General features: G+C 42.2%; 1 protein-coding gene across 1 annotated transcript in view; it reads right to left on the reverse strand.

The window, feature by feature from the left end:
* The window catches only part of LOC117535832 (voltage-dependent T-type calcium channel subunit alpha-1H-like), a gene marked incomplete at its 5' end in the record, with an annotated part of 64,852 nt that extends 41,698 nt beyond the window's left edge, over positions 1 to 23,154 (reverse strand). Inside the window, 11 exon segments of the mRNA XM_034200424.1 lie at positions 2,637 to 2,754; positions 2,843 to 3,028; positions 4,725 to 4,876; positions 10,331 to 10,525; positions 11,388 to 11,554; positions 16,764 to 16,875; positions 16,877 to 16,988; positions 16,990 to 17,289; positions 17,941 to 18,179; positions 19,422 to 19,514; positions 22,842 to 23,154. Of these exon segments, the coding sequence (XP_034056315.1) occupies positions 2,637 to 2,754; positions 2,843 to 3,028; positions 4,725 to 4,876; positions 10,331 to 10,525; positions 11,388 to 11,554; positions 16,764 to 16,875; positions 16,877 to 16,988; positions 16,990 to 17,289; positions 17,941 to 18,179; positions 19,422 to 19,514; positions 22,842 to 23,154 (1,987 nt within the window).
* Positions 23,155 to 23,437: the final 283 nt, after the last annotated feature.

Below are 23,437 nucleotides of genomic sequence, written 5' to 3' on the forward strand. Positions count from 1 at the left end.
AGTAACATGAATGTGCAAAGTAAGTTATGTTGTCAGTAAAAAGTATAATATTTGCCTCCTATGTAGTGGATTAGAAGAATATAGTTTGAAACAAATTGAAATACTAGTACTCTACTACTATTTAAGTACATTTGTTTATTTTATTGCCATCCTGCTACGATACTTCCCGTCATGCACATGGGATCACCACACATCGTACAGTAGGTGTTTGTGTGTGTGTTCGTGTGTGTGTGTGTGTGTGTGTGTGCGTGTGTGTGTGTGTGTGCGTGTTTCCCTGTTTAAATCAATGTGAGTGATGAAAGCATTTAGAAACTGGGACGGCATTCATGAGGCGGCATGAAGCCTCACTCCGTCTCTGCCCACTCATTAAACACAGTGGCAGGAATACACTGTGCGGATGTGTGTATGTGCATATTCATGTGTGTGTGTGTGTGTGTGTGTGTGTGTGTGTGTGTGTGTGTGTGTATTGTATTATCTCCCCAGAAAACTATAATAAGTATATATTGTGAGCAGAATGCCTTCACATGACAGGCAGCTCTGAATAAAATGCTTTTTCAGCATCATACTCCCACACGAAACGCACACACACACACACACACACACACACACACACACACACACACACACACACACACACACACACACACACACACCACACACACACACACACACACACACACACACACACACACACCACACACACACACACACACACACACACACACACACACACACACACACACACACACACACACACACACACACACACACACACACACACACACACACACACACACACACACACACACACACACACACACACACACAAAATGAGACAGTCCACTGCATTCTGTGTTCCAACTTTCTGCTGACGCATCCCTTATAGAAAAGGAGGATGATCTATCTGGAGCAATTGAACAATATCTCCACATAGGGAGAGTTGGAAATATAAATGATAGTGAGAGAGGGTGTGCATAAGCAGAAATTCTCATTTCACAGCATTTCTCTAATGAGCAGAACTTGGCAGTTGAGTTTGGCATGCACACGGACACACACAAATACACACACAACAACTCTTAAGGCTCAGTTTGACATTTTCCTTGGGTTGGCCAAGGAGTACACATAGGCCTGTGTTGGGATACAAATATACACAAACTGACGAGTGTAACTCTTACAAATACAAGGTAGGACGGATGTGATGCTGCTGTGGACATCTGTCCCCCCTGTCATACACGGGTCACTCTGGGGAGCTTTTTTAAGAAGGAGAGCCAGAAACATTTCTGCCTCACTGCCAGAAGATGATGCACACGTCACCAGCCTACACTTTGGCTGTATAGTAAATGTCCTTTAAGTCAGGGGTTCCCAACCTTTTTTCCCAAGAGCCCCCCCAAATGACTCCTGCTGGAAGTTGCACCCCCCCCCACACACACACAGGGGGGGCAACAGCGGTAATTAAAGTTTAAAAGTCTCAAAATGCTACAACTACTGTCACAAACTGGATGAATGTGAAGTATGTTGTTAAAGGAGGATGAAAGCGTAATTAAGGAGCACTATTGAGTGACTTTGATGGTTATTGAACTCAGGATTAATTCATTTGGATTCCCGCTGTATGAAGAAATGAAAGGACGGCACAAGTGGAAACAATTCACAAAGGGATTAAACTGTTTAAAACACATGCTCAAAGTAAAACGGATTTTGCCGATGTGTTTATGTGGATTCAAAAGTCGTACATAATCTACAAAATGGAGGAGACCGATCTGATCGGAGCAACTGACAAATGATCCAACTGAAACCGGCATGGACAATGACTATGTTTTAAAAATGCGCTTATCCAGAAAAGCCTGGTTTGGACACTTTACGGGCAGAAGAAACATTTCTATAGAAAGAATTATACATTTCTGTCTTTGTATGCCTTTAATACTAACTTGAATTGTTATTAAAATGAATTAATGAATTATTTTGTATATGTTATTGTAATGTAGAGACAAGGCTTTTAGTGACAATCATGTATTGCCTTACAATATATGTTCCTCAGGTTGGGAACCACTGCTTTAAGCTAACCCTTTAAGCAAAAGTAACATATACACTGTTCCTAGTACTAGGATGGGTTAAAAGCAGAGAGCACATATCACTGTGTGCGCTGTGTGCTCTGCATGTGTGACCATTAAAGAGGGTTGCATCCCTCCGATTCTATCTAACGCTGTAGAAATGCCTACGGGAACCATGTTGGGATAAGTATCTTAGCACTTAGACATTTTGACTACACTGGTTAGGGATCAAACCACTGGCCCTCTGATTGGTGGTAAAAGCAAGGTTTATATACTGCAGTTCAAGTATGTTGATAGATAACTTGCAAGCTGTCACTTCCAAAAAAATGTAATGTTTTTTGACAAGTAAAAAGTCACGTTTGAATCAAATCTCAATCAATGAGAATACACAAAGCAGTTAACCCATAGGAGGAAGTTAATAAAACAACTATTATCGATACAACATTAGAATAGCTGAGTCAAATCTTACATCAGGTCAGTATAAGTGCAGTTCTGGCAAATCAGAATGACTAAGAACAATCGGGGCAAACTAAATTCAAGCCAGCAGACTCTCAAGCGAAGTAGCAAAGTGTGAAATCAAAATCTAACCTGGAACACGGTGACGATGGCCCACAGCAGAGAGTCAAAGTTCTTGCGGTCGGGGACGGTGTCTCCGTTCTCCATCTCGTGACTGAACTTACAGCCGAACAGATGCATGCCCAGTATACTGTGGGAGATAAGACGATGCAGTCATCCTTTGGGGGTCTTAACAAATGAGGAAGTTTGATGTGTGTGTGTGTTTGGTGTGTGCATACCTGAAAGTGAAGATGAAGAGCATCAGCAGCATGCAGAAGGTGGCCACGTTGTCCATGGTCTTCATCAGCACCACTAGCTGTCTCCTCAGGGCGGGCAGGAAGCGGACCAGCTTCAGAACCCGCAGCAGACGAAATGTTCGCAGGACGGACAACCCCCCGTCTGCTTGACCGATTATCTCCCACACACTGAGGAACACACACCGAATGTGAGATACAATACTTTAGGTTTACTGTAGTGCACAACCACTATATGTAAACATAACTCTATGGAAAAGGGCAACATTACAATGTGTTACCCATGTTGAGTAGAAAGAAGATGATAACAAACATCTAACAAATTCCAAATACAAGATAATTCACAGACTTCTTGTTTCCTATCATATGTGCTCCACGGGCCGTCCACACTACAGCTTCGACAGCTTCAAAAACGGTTTCCAACGCGTCTGCCCATTCACTTTGAATGGGGTGACGTCACGTTGCCTCGCTTTTCGCCGAACTGAATTGTGGGTAGCATAGCGGTCCGTCTCCGGCGTCAGAAGTTGAACAATGTTCAACTTCTGACGCCGGAGACGCCGGAGTAGCCAGCGCCAGCCAATCAAATCCCGTTTCTGAAAATCTGACAGCTCAAGCCCTAGCCAATCAAACCGCGTCTAAGCTGGGAGAAATATCCCGCCGTTCATTTCTATATTTAAAAAAAAGATGGAGGAGAAACTATTTATCGCCGTAGCAAATCACCCCGGTTTTGTATGACCAGACCCTCTTCACCTACCGGGATACAACCCGGAGGAACCAGGCATGGAGGGAGGTGGCAGAGACAGTGGGTGAAACTGGTAGGTTTTCACCTGTTTGGGGAGTTTATATATATATATATATTACTCACATAAAATCCCCGGGGTTTTTGCTTTGTATGTCGGGGGCGGGAGATTCATGTGATTGGTTGTTGGTCGCGTTGCTCGAATAAAATCCCCAAGCTTCAGACACGCCCAGCTCCAAGCTTTTTTTGAAGCTGTAGTGTGGACGCTCCGTTAGTTTGTGGTTGTGCCCTTAAATTGAAACGTTTTGGCTGTCAATTCAAAGCGATTAAAAAAGTATTTTGAATAGTTATACCTCTAAATCCATCTAATTTTGTTCTGGGATTAGACACCAGTTATGAACCCAGACACAGTTATAATCTAAGAATCCCCTATTAGCATGGTTTGAACAACTAATGTCCATTTTGCCATTGGAGAGATTATCATATGTTTTAAGAGGAAGTCGATGAGTCTGTAAGGGACTGGTAAAAAATAGCATTAACCACGAGTGTTGGTACTATTGGGGTAACAAAGATATCAGTACTCACTTTTTCACAATTTTTGTTCAGTGGTGTTTTGCTTTAAGTGTAGGTCCTTGTATCATATAATCTAACAACTGTTTGATGCTAATATGTATATTTTAGCATTTAAAAGCAATGCTTATATGAATATGCTAATAATATGTTACATATATTATTGTCTTTAAGATACTTAGTTTGAGTAAATCAGGAGTCTTCAGGGTATTTCATATTCAGAACCACAAGTAACCCAACTGCACGTATACAGAAGTCCCCTGATCCAATATGGGCTCTTTTAAACTCGCTGACAGCCAGACAGTACACCTCGACTCCTTTCAGGATCAAGAGTCTCCTGCCCGTGTGTGATCCATCCAGAGTGTGTCAATCTTAAAAGGTACACACTGCGGCAGTGAACCCAATGATTGACAGTCAGGAGAAGAAATTGGATCCGGGACTCAGTTGTCTCGTTGGTGAAATCTACACTGTTGGAGCCATTGTTCTGGTGTATTTGCATTCTGTTCTTGTTTTGGATTTTGATGATATCAAATGTTATTCTCAGAGATATTTTATTACCTGATGATCACGATGACGCTGTCGAATATATTGTATGGGTTCTTGATGTATCCGAACAAGCCAAAAGCCAGCAGCATGAAACCCATCTCCAGGACGAACATGCTGGTGAACACGATGTTACTGATCTCCAAAACATCAGTCAACTCCTCGGGCTGGGGGAGGGGGGAGAGGGAGAGGAAAATAGGGATGGTTAAAAGAAGAATGAAAGAAAGCAAACGTGAGCAAAATAGAAAGCAAGCAAGACAGTAAGGAAGCAAGGAGGCAGAAAAGTAAAAGAAGGAAAGAACAAGTTAGTTAATATCTTCACACTTTATTTTCCCTGAGTTGTAAAAGCCTGTGTGTTTTTGAGCTGAGACTTTATAAATCCAGTTCAGAGTACGGTCTCGCCCCATCACTCAAACAGGACCGGCAGCAGCAATCCATCAGTGTTGATCTGCTCCGCTCACAGAACAGTACAGGCAGTGATCCAGCCCGTCGTAAAGCATGTAGTCTTTTCAATGAAAACACAGCAGTTTTGTGCTCCGGTAAACGCATCATATGATTTTTTTTTATTGAAACATTTTGCCAGCGCTGCATCATTGATCTCAACGTGCTGCTTCAGGTTGAAAGCTGTGGATTGGGTTCTATTTCTTTCTCATTTCAATATCCATCTATCCAAATCAAAGCATTAAATGAACCAATAAATTGCATCAAATAGATTTTAACGCTTGTCTACAAGGTGGAACAGAGATCCACAATTAAATCTACATATCTAATCATTGTGTTAATCTCTTGTAACAATCCTACTTTTCCTTTTCCTGGAGTGTTTTATAAATCAGTGCAGCTCTTAACTATACATGCTTACAGTGAGCCTGGAAGTTTAAAAAGCCATTTAGCTTCTGGTCCCACATTTTATTTTCATGGCAGTCTCATTAAAACTCATTGGGATTCTTTTCATGTGGGGATCAACTGGGAAGAAGAAAACACTTTGTGTCCCAGCCCAGGGAGAATACAATCCAGCACACCCAATTCCCAACTAATAAACATTGAAGTATTAATATATAAAATCCCAGATGTCCTGCTACAGCAGCAGAACAGGGTTAACCTTCAGTTTGTGTTATTGTGCACGATCAGTAACCTGCGGAAACATCAAGAGTTGGCCTATTTTCTTCGTTGTTTGTCAACGTGTTATACACATACATATGTTGAAGCTGAATGAAGCTGGAGGCAAATGAGGGGTTTCCCTTTCACAAAGACACTAGTCAATTCATCATCGTCATCATCCATATAGAGTGCCACAGTGACACGTCCTAAAACCCGGAAGTAAGTTAGCATTTTACGATAGATCTAATCTAATCGATGGATTTATGATCGATAGATTTATGATTCGAAAGTAGGGTACACATGTGGGTATTATCCGGCTGAACAAAACGTGATCTGTTAATGTGTTTCAACCACAGACCTTATATCCAGCTATTTTCCAAAATCCTATGGAGAAATCCCATTGGTTTTTGTCGAAGGAACCGGAAGGAGTTTACATCCGGGTTTTAGGACGCGTCACTGCGGCACTCTATTGATAATTTCCTATTATATTAAAGATGATTCTTTCAGGCATACTTGCATTATTAAAAGCAGTACATTCTACTTACATTTACATCCAATTATCACAGATAGAGGGCGCCAGACTACACACACACCTTCCCCTCTCTCAAACCACCTACACACTCATCTCTGCTGTGAAGATATATATTTTTTACAGCCACATTTCAAGACCCAGACTTGTTTCCTTTTGAAAGACAAGCTGTTTAAACTAAGTTTATTTTATAGAGTGTATGTTTGACATCCTTCACATTTGCTCCAACCACACTGCAGTACTTCCACTTTAGGGCATTTAACCGGAAAATCATGTACTTTCTTTACTCCACCACAATCAGCCTTTACTTACATGTGGATGACACATTCTGCATGATAATTAACTTGATTGTAATGCTATAAAGACGTTTTTTTTCTTTACTTACTTAAGTCTCGGCATGCATAACTTTAACTTGTAATGAGGTATGTTCATTTTATAGTGTATTTCATTGATTATTTCAATACTTATTGTATTTGAATACAGCTAATACAGGTAGATGTTGAGATGTCAAACAGATAAACTACAACTCTCTGTATCTTTATCAATTTCATGGATATTTCTTGTAAGCCAAATCCATCACTGTATGATTCAGTGTATTGATACGTGACCCAATTCTATGCTGTGATTACTACACACACACAGACACACTTTCCCCCCAACTTTTTCTGATCCATTGCTTAGCTGTCTCTTATAAAGTGCAGTAAAGGGTAAGTGTGTGTGTCTGGGTCGAGGCACCCTGCTGAGCTATTACTTCCATTACAGCAGTAGTTTGACGGAGCTTGAAACTGCTATAGCTTGTATAACTGTGACCTCAGTGTCAATATGAACTGCTGTATGTGCAGTGCGGGGTTGTGTAATCTAACGCATGCAGCTTCCCTTTTTTTGTTGCATTACTATTTTGGGCTGATGAGCTTTTGAGTTAATTGGGACAGTCGTGATGCTTTGAAAACCAAAGCAGTAACACCAGGGGACCCTATCACAACTTTTGGAGTTCCGCATGGTGAGGTAGAACAATGCCATGTTTTTTTTTATTTATTTAAAGAGCTGGGCAGACAATTGAAAGACTTGCCGCCTGGCTGTTCGTTCAAATTGTCTTTTACTGACCAGCCAGCAGCACATACATTTTTTTAAAGCTCCTCACCAAAGCTTTAAAAGAGCTCTCTGTCAGCTATCTGAAGCCGTCACAATACTAGAGTCACATACATTATTATATAACAGTGGACTAGAGGCTTTTTCATTACCTCTGTGGTTGACACACCGGAGAAATGAAAGAGCTTATTGCTGACTTGCAGGGCAATAATTTCCATACGCTACACAGCAGTTTTTATTGCTGCTATACGTATCTTTACAGTGAGTTGGGAGGGGAGAGTGCAGAATGGCCAACAGGAGAATTCAAATATAACACAGCAATAGCCAAAGGGTTGGAGGTTTAAAAATCTCAATAAGCATGCACGACCCAATAATCCTAATGTCTTCTCTGCTTTTAGGCTTTACTCAGCACACTGAATTCTGCTTCCTGTTCTAGTGGATTGACAAACGTGTGAAAACGTTCAGTAGCTGGTTGAGTTTAAAGGTTAGAAAAGACGATTGTATTCAGGTCCAGCGGCGAGGGAGACAAATGTGGGAGGGGGTGAAAAGGAAAAGATCTCTCCCCTCTGTTAATACATCCCATCAACCTGCCGTTGAGATGTCAGCCTAATACAACGGTGCACTTTGTTTTATAGTAGCAATAGATTGCTGTGATCATTAGCAACTGAGTGATTTAAAAAGTAATTAGGACGGCCTCTCCTTATGTCAATATGTTTTATGTCTTCAAGCACCCCGAATGAGTGTTCGGAACTATTGCTTTCGACGCTGCTTTCCACCCCCGTCATTACGTTTGACAGACCGAGTGCTCAATCAGAATGAACTACTGTGAGTGCCCGCAGGAAGACATTTCCAACGTGTTTGAATGCCAATCTACGAATGACCTTGCCCTTAAGAATATGAGGAACAAAAGCACAACTGAGATATGCACCTCCCCCACATCCATGCATTCATAAATGCATAGATATGTAGAATTAAGGGTTTAACACCTAAGCCTTCAACAACATGAGTATGTTAATCAAATACAGATTGAGATATGGTGTTTACTTTCAAAATAATTTAAACCACAAAAGCTTATTTAAAACTGTTTGTGGGGGTTAAAGAGGTCTTATTATGCTTTGGGGGATTTTCCCTATCCTGTAAATGCCTCCACTTGACTTCTTTGTTTACTTCTGCGACATACTGACATCATTATGTAACTCTTGCGCTTTTATTGTCTAGCGCAGTGCTTCTCAAAGTGTGGTCCGGGAGCACCCCCTAGTGGTCCGTGAGTATATTGGTAACATTTCACATTTGAAATAAATAAATACATTTAAGTTTTCCGCACTCTCGCGGGAATATCTCCGCAATGGAACGAGCTTAAGTTTCACTTTCGATTGCATGATATAGCCCAGCGCAACACCTTCGTCACACATGTTGCCACTTGTTTGTACCATTTTCAGGCGATTTATAATCTGTTCTAGAAAAACGATGTGTTTTGGGATATTTGTGGAGTTAGGTGGTCCGCGAGTGTTTTTTTATTGGTTAAGTGTCCTTGGTATGAAAAAGTTTGAGAAATACTGGTCTAGCGCTATCACACAGAGCAGACTAGCTTACCAATCAGAGCAGACTGGGCTATGGTTTCAGACAGAGGGTGAAAAGAGGTAGTATGAGAGCTTTTTGCATATGAACGTGTCACAATAGAGGCACAAAATGCAAATATAAACATGAAAATGAGCATCATAGGGCCCCTTTAAACAGCTTGTGAGGGTATAATGTTACCGGTAGGATTATTTGAATGTGAATTACCTTTGAGCATAACTATATTTAGCCTTTATTTGTGATTTTGTGTGTGCTTTTAATATAAAAACTACTAGAAAAAGGTTGTGTTCATAATCGTCAGCAGGCAAATGTATAGTCACATATTCCCCAAAAATTAACTTTGAGATTTATCGTCGATGCTGTTATTTGTGAGTGATCAAGTTGGATTTGTGTCATTCATGAACAGCATGTGGTTGCGTATTAAAACTTCAAGTCATACTTTTATAGTATCCTCAGATTCGAGCTTCCAGACGGTGCCTTTGAAATCGATTTTTACACTCACACTTTTTACACTCAACCTCCTACAGACACTTATACACTCGTAGTCTCGTAAAGTTTGGCTGGGTGTCACATGAGAGGGATGAAGGGTACTAAGGGGAGGAGGAACTCTTACATAACTCTTCAGTCCCTGTGAGTGTGTGTGAGTGTGAGTGTGTGTGTGTTATTGGCCCAATAAGGCCATGGCTCTCCCAGTCGCTTCTTGTGTTTATATCACAAAGATAGAAGCACACACACATCCCCTGGAGAGGGAATTAGAGGAGATGGGAGCAAGAGGACACAGAGAAGAGAAAGGAGTGTGTGTGCAGAAGAATCTTGTCTTATGGATTCTACCCATTTGCTGTGCTGCTTGAAAACTAAAAGGTTGTGTGCGTGTGTGCGCATTTCAATTATATTTGGGTGTGAAAACTCTGCAGATAAATGTGTCTGCACAACTCTACAAATGTGTAGAGTGTGTGAAAGTGGGTCGAGGGAAGCAGGAGTTGTATTATTAAGCTGTTCTTTTCCAGATGCTGGCCGCACAGGGTAAACTAGAAACATAATCCTGGAGTGTGACGGAGTGTGTATTTGTGTGTGAGTAAGAAGGAGACAGTTGGTACTTTACTTCTCCACTCTCTTCCTTTGTTCCCTCACCCCTGGCCACCTCCCTGGCTTTTCTCTCCTTTCCTCTCATTATACTCTCAGGCAGCCAAATGCCAGTTTCACAAACAAATGCCGCGTCTGACAGTTCTCATCCAACTACTTGTTTCTCTACAAAGGTCAGAGGATTGGAAACAATGATCTGAACGGTTCACATTTGTCTCTCCCCCACATTTCAGTTGAGTCTTACCTGCTTATGGTACTCTATCCCCATGCTGAGGGTATTGACGAGGATGGCGATCATGATCCCTCGGTTGAAGTATTTACTTTCCACGATCCTCTTCAGTTTGTCCCTGAAGCCGACCCAGGCCCCGACCACTCCGTTTTTATACTCCCTGACCCCTCGCCGTCTGCTCCGACCTCGACCGCTTCTCAGATCTCCCCCCTAGAGCAGAAAAGATAGGGGAGGTGAGAAAGTGAGGCACCAAAGGGATAAACGCTGATAGAGAGTATTGAAGAGAAACTTTCTTTAATTGGTTGTTATATAATTATGATATATATATATATATATACAACATAATCTGAAAGAAACCTATAAATTACAGTATTTTTGTTTAGTGTCAAAACTTTCAAGTGCAATTTCTTATTGTTTGGGCGTGACAGGGCGTACATTTCATTGTTCATTTAATCGTTTATTTGAACCGGGACAGTGCACATTAATAAACATTTTAAACAAAATAATGCTTTTAAATGTACATACATTTGCCAAGTTTCACCCACTGCACCCACTGCAGTCCAGTAGAGGGCGGAGTCTGTGTCAGTTAGTACAAAGGTTACGTATTGTAACCCTAGTTCTATAAGCACAGGTGGAGCCCTGTGTGAACAGATTAAGAGAGCACTGCAGCTTTATCAGTTTCTCTGGATTCACTATTTATAGGTATGTAGATCAGTACAATTATTGTTTTTAAATGTTATTCTGTAAACTACTTGGGATCCAACAGACAATGGAATGAAATGGCTGTAATACGTGTAGAGATTGAGATTCAAGAAAAACTTGAAGTGGTCTCTTAATTTGTTCCAGAGCTGTATGTATAGCCTTATATACTGTGTTGTCCACATATTCGGGGAGGCTCGTCCTCATTTGCTGGCTACGTTACAAAAGGCCTCCTGTGCTTATAGAACTAGGGTTACAATAAGTAACCTTAGGGTCATCCATTGAGCACTATTATTAATGCCAAATCCCCACTTCCACAACCTTCCTCCTCACTGTTTACCATCATCGTCAGTGCACCCCCGCACAGTCTGACCTGGGGGAAGTCGTGCAGTCCGTCCGGCTCCCCCCTGCCTCCCTCCAGGTCTCCCAGCTCCAGCTCCAGGGTCTCCAGGCTGCGGGCGCACTGAGGGCAGCTGAGCAGCTCCAGCAGCAGAGGGCTGGGCACCACGCCCGCCAGCTGGTACAGCAGCCGCTGGCGACCTGGGGGGGGGGAACGGGTGGAGACTGTCAAACAGTGCAAATGGGTTTATACAGGCTGTCCTCATTCGAAGCTGCTGTGTCATTAGCTTTCAGAGAAAGTCAAACATGATAGGAGTTCATGCTTGATCCAAGCCAATGTTTGGGGGGCAATGGGTTCATATCTATATGGTTGCTAGATTAAATTCACAAATTATAATGTCTTAATATTAAATAAAATATTATCTTTGCATCATTACTGCAAAACTATCCTTTACTGCATTATCTTGTGTGTGAATTATTATGTAAAGCACTTTTAAGAGCCTTTTGTCTACAGATGTGCAATATAAATAAACTAACCTCAACCATCATCTTCAATTGACTTTCAATTCCATCATTTTAGAAAACCATAAACATATAATATATACATAAACAATAATATAGTCAAACTTTATTCAACAGAATTCAGTCAACAACCTCCTCCTACAAAGTGGAGTAAGTAAGTAGCCTCTACAGAGATTGGAAATGGCCATGGAATAAAAAACTAAAATAGATACAGATACAGACAGCCAGCAAAAAAGACCCACCTATCTCGAAAGTACAAAGTGACACACTGCCACATCAACAGGTTACCATGACGCATCAGGGCCTCTCGGTCAGCATATTGCCAGAGAGCAAATTCTTGGTAATTGCATTTGACTTACAATAATCCCTAGCAGAACAAATGTTGTCAACATGTCTCGATAATTCATCCCCTAGGTAAGGTCAAGCTACAACCAAGGATGAATGCCTGAAGCTGATGGCAGCTGGAATGAATGAATTGGCTTTGTTCCTTGCCAAAGTTATTTATTTTGTGTAATTCAGTCAGACAACTCACGTGTTCCTTTAACATGTTTATTAGAAGCAGCATATAGTTGAGTTTGGCGACTAGGCTCGGGCCTCATCACTACACAGATATACATAGCACCATGAGTGATGATTAAATAACTAACCCCCGAGCCTACAGGTGGAAGCTGGGGTGGTGGTGGGGCAGCGAGCAGCAGCAAGCAATGCATAGAGAGAGATCTGGCAGGTTCAATAGAGCGGCGTATTAAGGAGACTCTGTTTGGTTGGTTGTAGAGTGGCAAGGGGCATCATGTATGAATGCAGCATAAGTGCTCGAGTTGACTGCCTGAACTAGCTCGCAGGCTTCGCCCCATTTGTGGCATGCATTAAAATGTGGCAATCATTTAAATAAATTGTGGTAACAAATGATATCTCACACTCCGTAGTTAACCATAATAACGGAAAGGCCACAAATGTATAAATGGTGGCCTCTACTTATTTAGATGTTGTCTAAAGCCACTCCCAGGCTCCTGAGAGGCCGTACACAGAGCAACAAAGTCCATCAATGGTTCTCTGCCAAGCACTTCCTGCTGCTTGTTAAACTCAATGTTGTGAGCGTTGGGTAATTGAAGGTGACTCATATGAGGACAACATTGTTTCTTCTCTCATTTCTTCTTCAAGACATGCTTCCTTTAATGGTGACTGGACAATAACATCGGGTGGAAGAGAAACACGCTGCAGTTGGAAATAAAAACCACAGCAAGAAGCTCTAAACACAGCGGTAACAGAAACACTAAAAAGTGCATGCAGTGTTGAAGGGGTGTCCTATCTGAGTAGAGAGCCAAAACGAGCCTCTTTGCGCAGTGAGCAGTGAAACTCGCCCACAGTCCTGTACGAGGACTCACCCTCTGTTCTCTGACTCCATCCTGCTCAAACCAGTTTAAAGGAACCGCAAAGCTGCTCAACATTACATTACATTGCATTTAGCTGACGCTTTTATCCAAAGCGACTTACAATAAGTACATTCGACCAGGCAGACACAACCTTGAAGAAAACAGAATCATATAAGTATATCAGGTTTCATAGAGCCAAACATTTCAAGTGCTACTCAACTGGCTTTAGGTAAGCCAGTCCTTTATTAGTATAAAAGTGCTTCGTTAATCGTTCTAACGCTCGAAGTGGAGTCGAAAGAGATGAGTTTTCAGTTTGCGCCGGAAGGTGTGCAAGCTATCTGCCGTCCTGATGTCAATGGGGAGCTCATTCCACCATCTTGGAGCCAGGATAGCAAACCCACGTGTTTTCGCCGATGGGAACTTGGGTCCCCCTCGCAGCGAGGGCGCAGCGAGTCGTTTGGCTGATGCAGAGCGTAGTGCACGTGCTGGGGTGTACGGTTTAACCATGTCCTGGATGTAGGAAGGGCCAGATCCATTCGCAGCATGGTAAGCAAGTACCAGTGTCTTGAAGTGGATTCTAGCAGTTACCGGAAGCCAGTGAAGGGAGCGGAGGAGCGGAGTGGTGTGGGAACATTTAGGAAGGTTGAAGACCAGACGAGCCGCTGCATTCTGGATGAGCTGCAGAGGTTGGATGGCACATGCAGGTAGACCAGCCAGGAGGGAGTTGCAGTAGTCTAGGCGTGAGATGACGAGAGCCTGGACCAGAACCTGCGTCGCTTTCTGAGTCAGCTGGGGACGTATCCTCCTGATGTTGTAAAGCGTGTATCTGCAGCAGCGGGTTCTGGAAACATGACTTCTGGAAACATCAGCTCTTCAAAAGCTGATACATCTAACCATAAAAACAGGCTTGTGAGAGTTATCATCACATGTCATTGACTTTGATAACCTCCAAATTCATTTCCAAGTCTACTTAGTTGTTTTGAGACCAACTCTTGACAGTTTGCATCCATACTAATTCTTTCAGCAAATGCCTTCAAGAGACACAATATTGTCTGGCAAACTGCTTGTTGAAATTCACCCCAACTTCACATCACTTTATATTACATTAGGGTTGGATTAGATTGCATTTAAACTACAATTCGATTTGACAGCGCCAGAAAATGTTCCCAAGAAAAGCACAAAGAGGCTTTTCAACCCCAAACAGCACTCCAACTCTAACCCATCACATCGCAAGGCCCAACATCATCTGACAGAGCTGAAAACAAATCTGGAGACATTTAACTGCTTTAGCTTTCACTCAAGTGCAAAGCATTAAATCACACATTAGTAGTGTTGCTCTCACTCGGCGAAGGATTTGTATCGACTCTTTAACACTTTGAACACACTTGTGATGTTTTAAAGCCTCTTCCTGCACTCTTCCTAATCACGTTCTTCTCTGTATTTATCCCGCGTCACGCAGTCTTCTCGGCAGTAAGGAACTAATTCATGTGCGCTTAATGATGTTTGGAGTGTCGGCAGCCAGCAGTGTGTAAGTGTGTGTTTGTGTGAGCTTGTTAGGAGTTTCCCCTCATTAGGACAGAAGGGAGGAGTCTATCTATCTGGCTGCTTTTTCATTTTTCCTCTGCAACCAACAAAGTTTGATGTTGTCCGTTTCTCTCTCTGCTGCATGCCCTCCCCCCAGCTAACCCTCCTTTCTCGCTCCCTTATTAATCCAATGTATTTTTCTCAATGCCTTCCCCTTCTAGCCCATCCATCAAAATCTAAATATTTGATGGCTCTCTTTTGAACTCCATCTGCTTCTTCTCCCACAGAATAACAGTTTGTTTATGTTACTTTAAAGTGCCTTCTTTTCTCTCTGCCCTGCCACTCCCCCCCCACACGGTGTTGATTCCTCCAATCCTCCTCTTTATCCACCTCTCTGCAAACACACACACACACACACACACACACACACACACACACACACACACACACACACACACACACACACACACACACACACACACACACACACACACACACACACACACACACACACACACACACACACACACACACACACACACACACACACACACACACACACACACACACACACACACACACACACACACCATGTATACATCACTTCAGGGGACATTACATTGACTTACATGCATTTCCTGGAGACTTATCCTAACCTTAACCAAAACCAACACATGCCTAACCCTAACCCTAACCCTAACCAAGTCTTCACCCTAAAATTAATGATTCCCCTCATGGGGACCTCCAATTTGTCCCCATAAGGGCGGCGAGTCCCCACACGTGACTGTGTAAACAGATTTAGGTCCCCACAAGTATATTAATGCTAGACCACACACACACACACACACACACACACACACACACACACACACACACACACACACACACACACACACACACACACACACACACACACACACACACACACACACACACACACACACACACACACACACACACACACACACACACACACACACACACACACACACACACACACTTCTAAAGAGGCCAGAGGTATTTGCTCAAGGAACAAATTAAGAAAACAATATTTTGGAACCAGAGGGAAAACAGTATCAAGTATCAAGTAAATGTTAAGAAGGGAAATTAAAGTAAAGCGAAACCCACTCAAAATAAAAACTAAACTGCTCCTCTCAGAATGGCAACGGCCTTAAAAAGGGGCATGTTTGAACTCTTATTTCTCAGGCTGTCTTTTGACTCAGTCAATGCCCTATTTTATTTACTCTTTTTTTTGTAATCCCTTAAGTATATTGTTATTTGCATTGTTGGAGGAGCCTGGGACTTAAGATGTCCGCCAAAACTACACTGTAGCTATGGTGAATATGACAATAAAGCCTTTGAATATCATAATCTTGAAGCAACACTTTAAAATGTTTTGAAGCTGAGCCAGGCTCCACTCTGTAAACTACATTTCTATACTGTATAACCACCATAGCCTCACACACACAGACTGTTATATCTCTGATGTGCAGAAATACTGCCTGTAAACGTACAACTTTGAGCAATACCACAGCTCATGTGAAATATAAAGCCACGTCCAATGTATGCTTTCTTTTTCTTCCTTTCAATATATTTACAATTTGTAAAGGTTACCAGCTTCTTGAATATTTTGATATGGTCACATTTTCCAAAAGAAATACGACTACTTACCTTTTTCACCACGGCGTACTTATCTGCTATTTACATTTAATTATTGTGTTTTATTAATAATAAGGTCTGCTTACTTTTTTATATAATATGTTAATCTACTTGTTCTACTTTAATACGCACTGTACTGCTGCAATGTTAAAAAAAGCCAAACTTTGATCTTAGAAAAAGGCCCTCAAGAAACCTTACGGTGATGTAAAATGTTTACATTAATTTAGTTCTACAATCAAGGCTTTTTAATTGTATGGAATGTGTCAGTGTGTGTGTGTGTGTGTGTGTGTGTGTGTGTGTGTGTGTGTGTGTGTGTGTGTGTGTCCTCTTACTGTGCTGTCCCATGAGCTGGTAGAGCTTGTTCAGTGTCTCTGTGTGTTCAGACGCCGGGTGGTTTTGGGGGTGATGCTCCGGGCTGTGACCCCGGTGCTGGGAGTGGGGGGGGCGGGGTCTTGCTGCTGTAGCTGCACACAAACGAGGGCAGGATGGTGGGGTAGTTCATGCCCCCGTTCAGTCGCCCCAGCAACGCCCCCATCCCCTGCGTGATGACCGACGGCCCCCCCGCTGCTATTCCCGTTTGTACTTCCTCTCCGCACAGGAAGCGACTTCATCTCAAGCTCCTCCCCTCCTTCTCCGTCCGTGTGCTCGGCGGTCGCCACGGTGATGGTGGTGTGCTGCCCCCCGTTGCTGAGGCGACAGTGCTGGTGCTGATGGTGCTGCAGGAGGTTGTGGATGGGTCTGAGCCACAGAGCGTTCCCCGGACCCCCGCCCCCTCTGCTGGAGCCGTGGCCGTGTCCGTTCCCCCCCCCGTTACTGCCCGCACCGCCGCCGTTAGGGTTCACCTTTTTACGCCTTTTACTGGACAGAGGACAGGAGACATTAAACATAATTAATAACTAAATAAGGAAGATTACCAACACCTTAATTCCGTATTGTCCGGACTATAAGTTGCGCTTTCTTTAGCTGTCTGGCTGGTCCTGCGACATATACTCCGAAGCGACTTATATGTTGTTTTTCTCTTAACGACATCTTTTTTGATAAGAGCGACTTATACACAGGTGCGACTTATAGTCCAGAAAACACGGTAAATAGACTGCATTTATTGAGCACTTTCATCGTTTTAACCTCCCATTACAGCTCTTTTTACATACTGTCATTCTGTGAGATTCAAAATGATCAGAGCACACAATTATAAAATGAGGAAAACAATGTGGTCATTTCAAAGCAGGGATGTTATCCTGATACTTTGAACAGTCACCCTCTTAATAATACAGGAAATCTTCAAGCATGTGTGAAATGAGTTCAACACAGGTTATAAACGTTCAATGTCTAACAGGGTTGCCTTGTACTTAAATTACAACAGATTTTTCAAGAAATTGAAAAAACACAAATTCTCTAAAGCAATAAAGCACCCCTTTAACTTCACTTCCTGTCACTGATATGTAACTGGATATTCCCACACGTAGAAAAAGTAACAATGCCACCAAAAACTAAAGTGCCATATCCAACCTGTGCCACCCGGAGTATATCCTCTGCAGCCTGCGTGAGAACTTGCGATAAAGGTGGCTGATGTAGCGTAGCATCTCCTCGTAGCACGAGCCGGGTTCGCTGTAGCTGGCGAGCGTGGAGTCGTTGGACATGTAGCGAGCACGCTGTTCCCTCATCAGGGCGTTCTCCCTCTGCTTCGTCTCCGAGAACTGGGTGGCGATGACCACGAGGCACAAGTTGATCATGAAGAAAGAGCCCACCTGGTTAGAGAGGTAAAGCATGGATTAATACAGCGAAATCATTGCAATGGTATATGAGCAGTTGAGTTAGAAAAATGCTGTTACAAGTGTGTGAAAATGTCCCCTTGTTGTTAAACTACTGTTTAATTCTAGGAACAATTACCAGATTGACTTCATCCCCCTTAGAGGTGTACATAGAGTAATAAAACACTGCGTCAACAAGAAGCCAAATTAGGGCTTATGCATTATTAAGGTCCAGAAATGTGTCTAGATCTAGGATGATATAAATGATTTTGTTTTTATCCTTGCTTTGAAATCTTAAAATCTAATCAGACTGTGATACGAAGGCTTTGACAGGAATTGAAAAATATCTTTCAACTTTATAAAGAAAAGTATATTTAAGAGGCCATTACAGCATGTTATTAAAAGACTGATTGGAAATGAGATGGGCACTTTCTACAGATTTCTTCTAAATCTTTCTCCGACATCTCACATCTATCTTAATTTTACTCTCAACCACTGTCTCTATGAATCACTCAGATGTTTCAGCTCTTTCTCCATCCCCTTTCCCTCTAAATGTATTATAAGCACTTTAGCATCAAACGACAAGGCATGCAAGGAGCTCATACTGCATTGTGATATATAGCTGGAGCTGGCATCTTTGAAAACCCCAACAACTGCAGGATGAAAGTGAAATTATGCACGATAAGAAGTCTGACTGAGAGGTTCAAGAGAGGAGAGTTGTGCTCAAAGCAGAGTCTTGTGATTTTCTTTAGAAAGGTTATTCTGGGTTTAGCAAAGCAGGACTGAAATGCAAGTACACAAAAATATCTTTAAGGAGCAACACGGTATATTTATATATGCAGTTGTTTTAGCTGCTATTGAGCTGTATAAAGCAAGCAGGACAAAAGTATTGTTGCAGATCAGAGTTCAGAGTGGTATTGTTGTCGATAATAGTAGATACAAATAAAATGGCAAACATGAGTTCATATTCTGAACCCACTTGTAATTCATGTGCAAAACGTGTTGATCAGTCCTAAAACAAAGTCATTTTAGAAAGCTTTCGTAAATCAGGATAACGGTGAAAAATTGGCGCCATGGTTTTGTTTTGGTTCAAACTAGACCCATGTTAGTCTATGTAGATATTTTGACCCAACCAAAAGTCTATTTGTTTATGTACTGGCATTTTAATCCTAGTAACACATTTAAATAGGAGAAAAAGCTTGTTATCTCAAACTGAAATAAACACAAGACGGTACTTACGATAATGAGCAGTATAAAATATACAAAATTGTAGAAGGAGTGAGCGTCCATGACATAGTACATGATATCTACCCATCCTTCCAGTGTGATGACCTGGTGGGGGGGACGAAAAGACACAGGAAGACAGACATTTTATTAGAATAAACGAGAAAGCGGGAAAAACGTTCCTATGTAGATCGCTTTGTCTTCAAAAACACACACACCCTTAAATAAACTCAAAGTACACAGCAAAGTTTGATCCAGTACATTTCTAAGTCTGTTTTAAGCCTGTGGTGACGCTTCAATCTCTTATATGTGTGTGCGTGTGTGTGTGTGTGTGTGTGTGTGTGTGTGTGTGTGTGTGTGTGTGTGTGTGTGTGTGTGTGTGAGCCTGGGGACTGACGCAGCTCTCTCATGTAGCCACTATGCTAATGAGCGGTGGAGATGCTGAGACCTGAAAGGGAGGCTCAGCTCAGCCAAGCCTTTAATACACTCACACCTCAACATTTACACCTCAGCTTACAGCACAGTGTGAGCACGTGACAACTGTATAAGCAAACGTACAGTAAATAAATGTCCAAACACATATGGAACAGGCACGTGCATGCAAGTATTCCGACGTATGTATTTTTGAAGAATCGTACACAGATATACCATGAAAAGATACCACAAATGTGTATAATGCACACACACGCATAACGGAGACACACAAAGACCCAGAGGCGACTAATCCGCTCTCTGCTGGAGTGCTCTCCTGCACCAGATTTGAAAAGAGCAGAGGATTCTCACTATTGAACAAAAATACATCTGTTAAATCATGAATACTGAATGGCCTACAGGGCATACGCCTCGGGCCCAAGGTGTCAAGGGCCTTTCCATATAAAATGCCATTACAAGAGACGCAACCCAATCAGGAAGAGACTCAAAATGACCACAACAAAAAACAAAAAATCACAAAGACACACAAAACATCTAGAAGGAGAGACATGGAATCACAACGACTATGAAAGGGTGCAATACATCGCAAAATCACCACAAAGACAAACAAGTAAGACAATTAGACTACATTGTGTGTTTTGCTTCTTTGTATTGAGAGAGGTGGGGAGTTCTTAAGCAGGTCCCTGTCATTGTTTCATAAGAGATATATGTTTTATCATTGGGGATCCTTTTATTCACTATGAATGAGAGTGAACAATAAGATGTCAGACCAGGCAGATATTCAGTCAAGGAAAAACATGGCATGTAAGGCAATCTGAGTTGAACAGACTCATTCATACAAGATATCAAGAATTGGAATTTGATCAACAATACAAGGACATCATCTTCTTTACAAAAATGAGAGAAAGGTCAATTCATAAAGGACAATCACTTCATGAGCAGCACTTCTAAATGTTCCTCTTGTTTCAAGCCATGCTGTAAAAGTCAATGATATGCATCGCGAATAGAGAAGATTCTCAGCTGGCATGGGTTTAATTTAAGAGGTAAAACGCAATAAACTGAACAAATCTTCTGCTCCTGACAGACTTTGAAAATCAGAGATAGCTAGCGAGCGAGCGAGGGCCGAGCAGAGAGCATGTTGGAGCTGTCGTTTGTGAAAGGCCTAACCAACACATCGTGAAAGAGCCCCAATGGATATTCCTGACACAATTGACAACTAGTCACCCTCTGTGGAGCGGGCCGATGTGTGTGTGTGTGTGTGTGTGTGTGTGTGTGTGTGTGTGTGTGTGTGTGGTGTGTGTGTGTGTGTGTGTGTGTGTGTGTGTGTGTGAGGGAGGGAGGGAGCGAGGTCAGCAGTCATTAACCTGCAGGTTGATAGAAACATTGGCTGAGATGTCTTCACTCTATTAGTCCTTCCTCTTCTCCACTAACAAAGGTCAGTCTATTCCCTGGCTGGTTCAGGACTGGTTATCACCTGACATCCTTCCATAAAGTCATTTCTTATCACACACACACACACACACACACACACACACACACACACACACACACACACACACACACACACACACACCACACACACACACACACACACACACACACACACACACCACACACACACACACACACACACACACACACACACACACACACACACACACACACACACACACACACACACACACACGGTGGGAGTTTACGAAGCCAAAGGTATGTGGTGGGTAGGGTACCCATCGTGACTTGGAGTCCCAGGGTAACCCTGAATTAACTCAATTTGGGACCACAGGCTGAAATGTTTTCAGAAACTCTGCGGAAATGTATAATTCCTGTTCTGTATATTTACAGATACTACGGGAATAAGGCTGTAGACTGGAATAACAAGCCGAGCAACCCATTTAACATTCGTAGAGCCTTCTGTCTTTCTCCAATCTCCCTGTGTACCTCAATCACTTTTATTTTATTTGTATCACTTTCTCTATTGGTGTTTCCACCTACTTGTCAACCAATGGTCTGTATTATGTTTAATTATGTTATGTTTCCAATAATACAACCCCTTTAGATAAATAAGATTTAGTTTAAAGAAAGTTTTTCTCAAATTGTAGGGGAATAGAATAAACTCTATACATGCCCTGCTTTAAAATTAATCTCATCTAAGACCTAAAGTGATGCTTGCTAAACCATCACAAATGGGAAATACAAATCAGCAAATCTGATCTCTAAGCCTCTTACTGTGAGGAGAAACCACACACACACACACACACACACACACACACACACACATCACACACACACACACACACACACACACACACACACACACACACACACACACACACACACACACACACACACACACACACACACACACACACACACACACACACACACACACACACACACACACACACACAAAGTTAAGAGTACCTAACAGGGATTACTGTGGGATGTGAATGTGTGTGCGTCTTCAGTATTCACACTTGAGGGTAAGACGATCTTTAAGTAAGTCCATAATACGCCGTGACATATCCATCAGCGAGTGCTGAATACATCTAATAGATGGGAATTCATATCATATCAGTACAGACAGAGGTAAGGACTGAGATAAGGAAAAGCCTCCCATGGGGGGCTGGGTTCAGAAAGAGGGAAACACATTTCATTGGATGTGGATGAGATATAGCTTTCAGGTGATGATACATGCAATATAATGGCCACAATGAATGATTTTGGAATTTAAACACGTCTTTCACAAAACCTCGTTAACAATAACACACAGTTTGCTCTCCATGTTTTTGCTTCCATATCTACACATAAACCCCTTCTTTCAACTTACACATTATGTATCACTTATAGACTCTTATGGCACTACTTCTATTCTAGTTTATTGTATTTACTTGCATTATTTGTATCAGTTTTATTGTGTTGCACTGTTGGAGGACCTAAGATTGTCGTCGATATAACTAACTGTAGCTATGTACGAATGACAATAAAAGCCTTGAATCTTACCTGGAATATGGCTATCCAGGCGTAGCCGATATTGTCAAAGTTGACGGCTCCCTTGTGAGGGTTTAACTCCCCGGGGCGACACACATTGTAGTACTGGTTCCAGTTAACACACCCGTTCACACTGGCCCCGCCCATTCCCATCATTGCTGAACTGTGTTGGGGAGCGGCCAACGAGCACTCGGCCCCGCCCTCTGTGTGGGGCGGCAGATCGTGGCAGCGCAGCATCCCGTTCTCTCGGGGGGCCGAGCAGATCAACGGGCTCTCCTCACCCTCCTCCGTCATGTAGTAGGGACTGATGGACAGGTTGTACATTCTGCATGGACAAAGAATAACAATAATTAATGCTATGTTAGTATATTTTTGTAGATCTATTTCACTTTTAAGTTGCTGTAAATGTTTGTTGTTGCAAGTTTTTACAGCGTGTTATATTAACAAAGTACTGTAGATACTGAGACTAATGACTATCGCAATGAACCATTGAACATTATAGCACGTAAACATGTCACAGTAGAGGCACAACATAAAAATATGAACCTCAACATTTGCATAATAGGAGCCTTTAAGAATAATTATTCAAGAAAGGGTTAGTCATTGTC

The sequence above is a fragment of the Gymnodraco acuticeps genome, unplaced genomic scaffold, assembly GCF_902827175.1.
Source record: "Gymnodraco acuticeps unplaced genomic scaffold, fGymAcu1.1, whole genome shotgun sequence".
NCBI lineage: Eukaryota > Metazoa > Chordata > Actinopteri > Perciformes > Bathydraconidae > Gymnodraco > Gymnodraco acuticeps.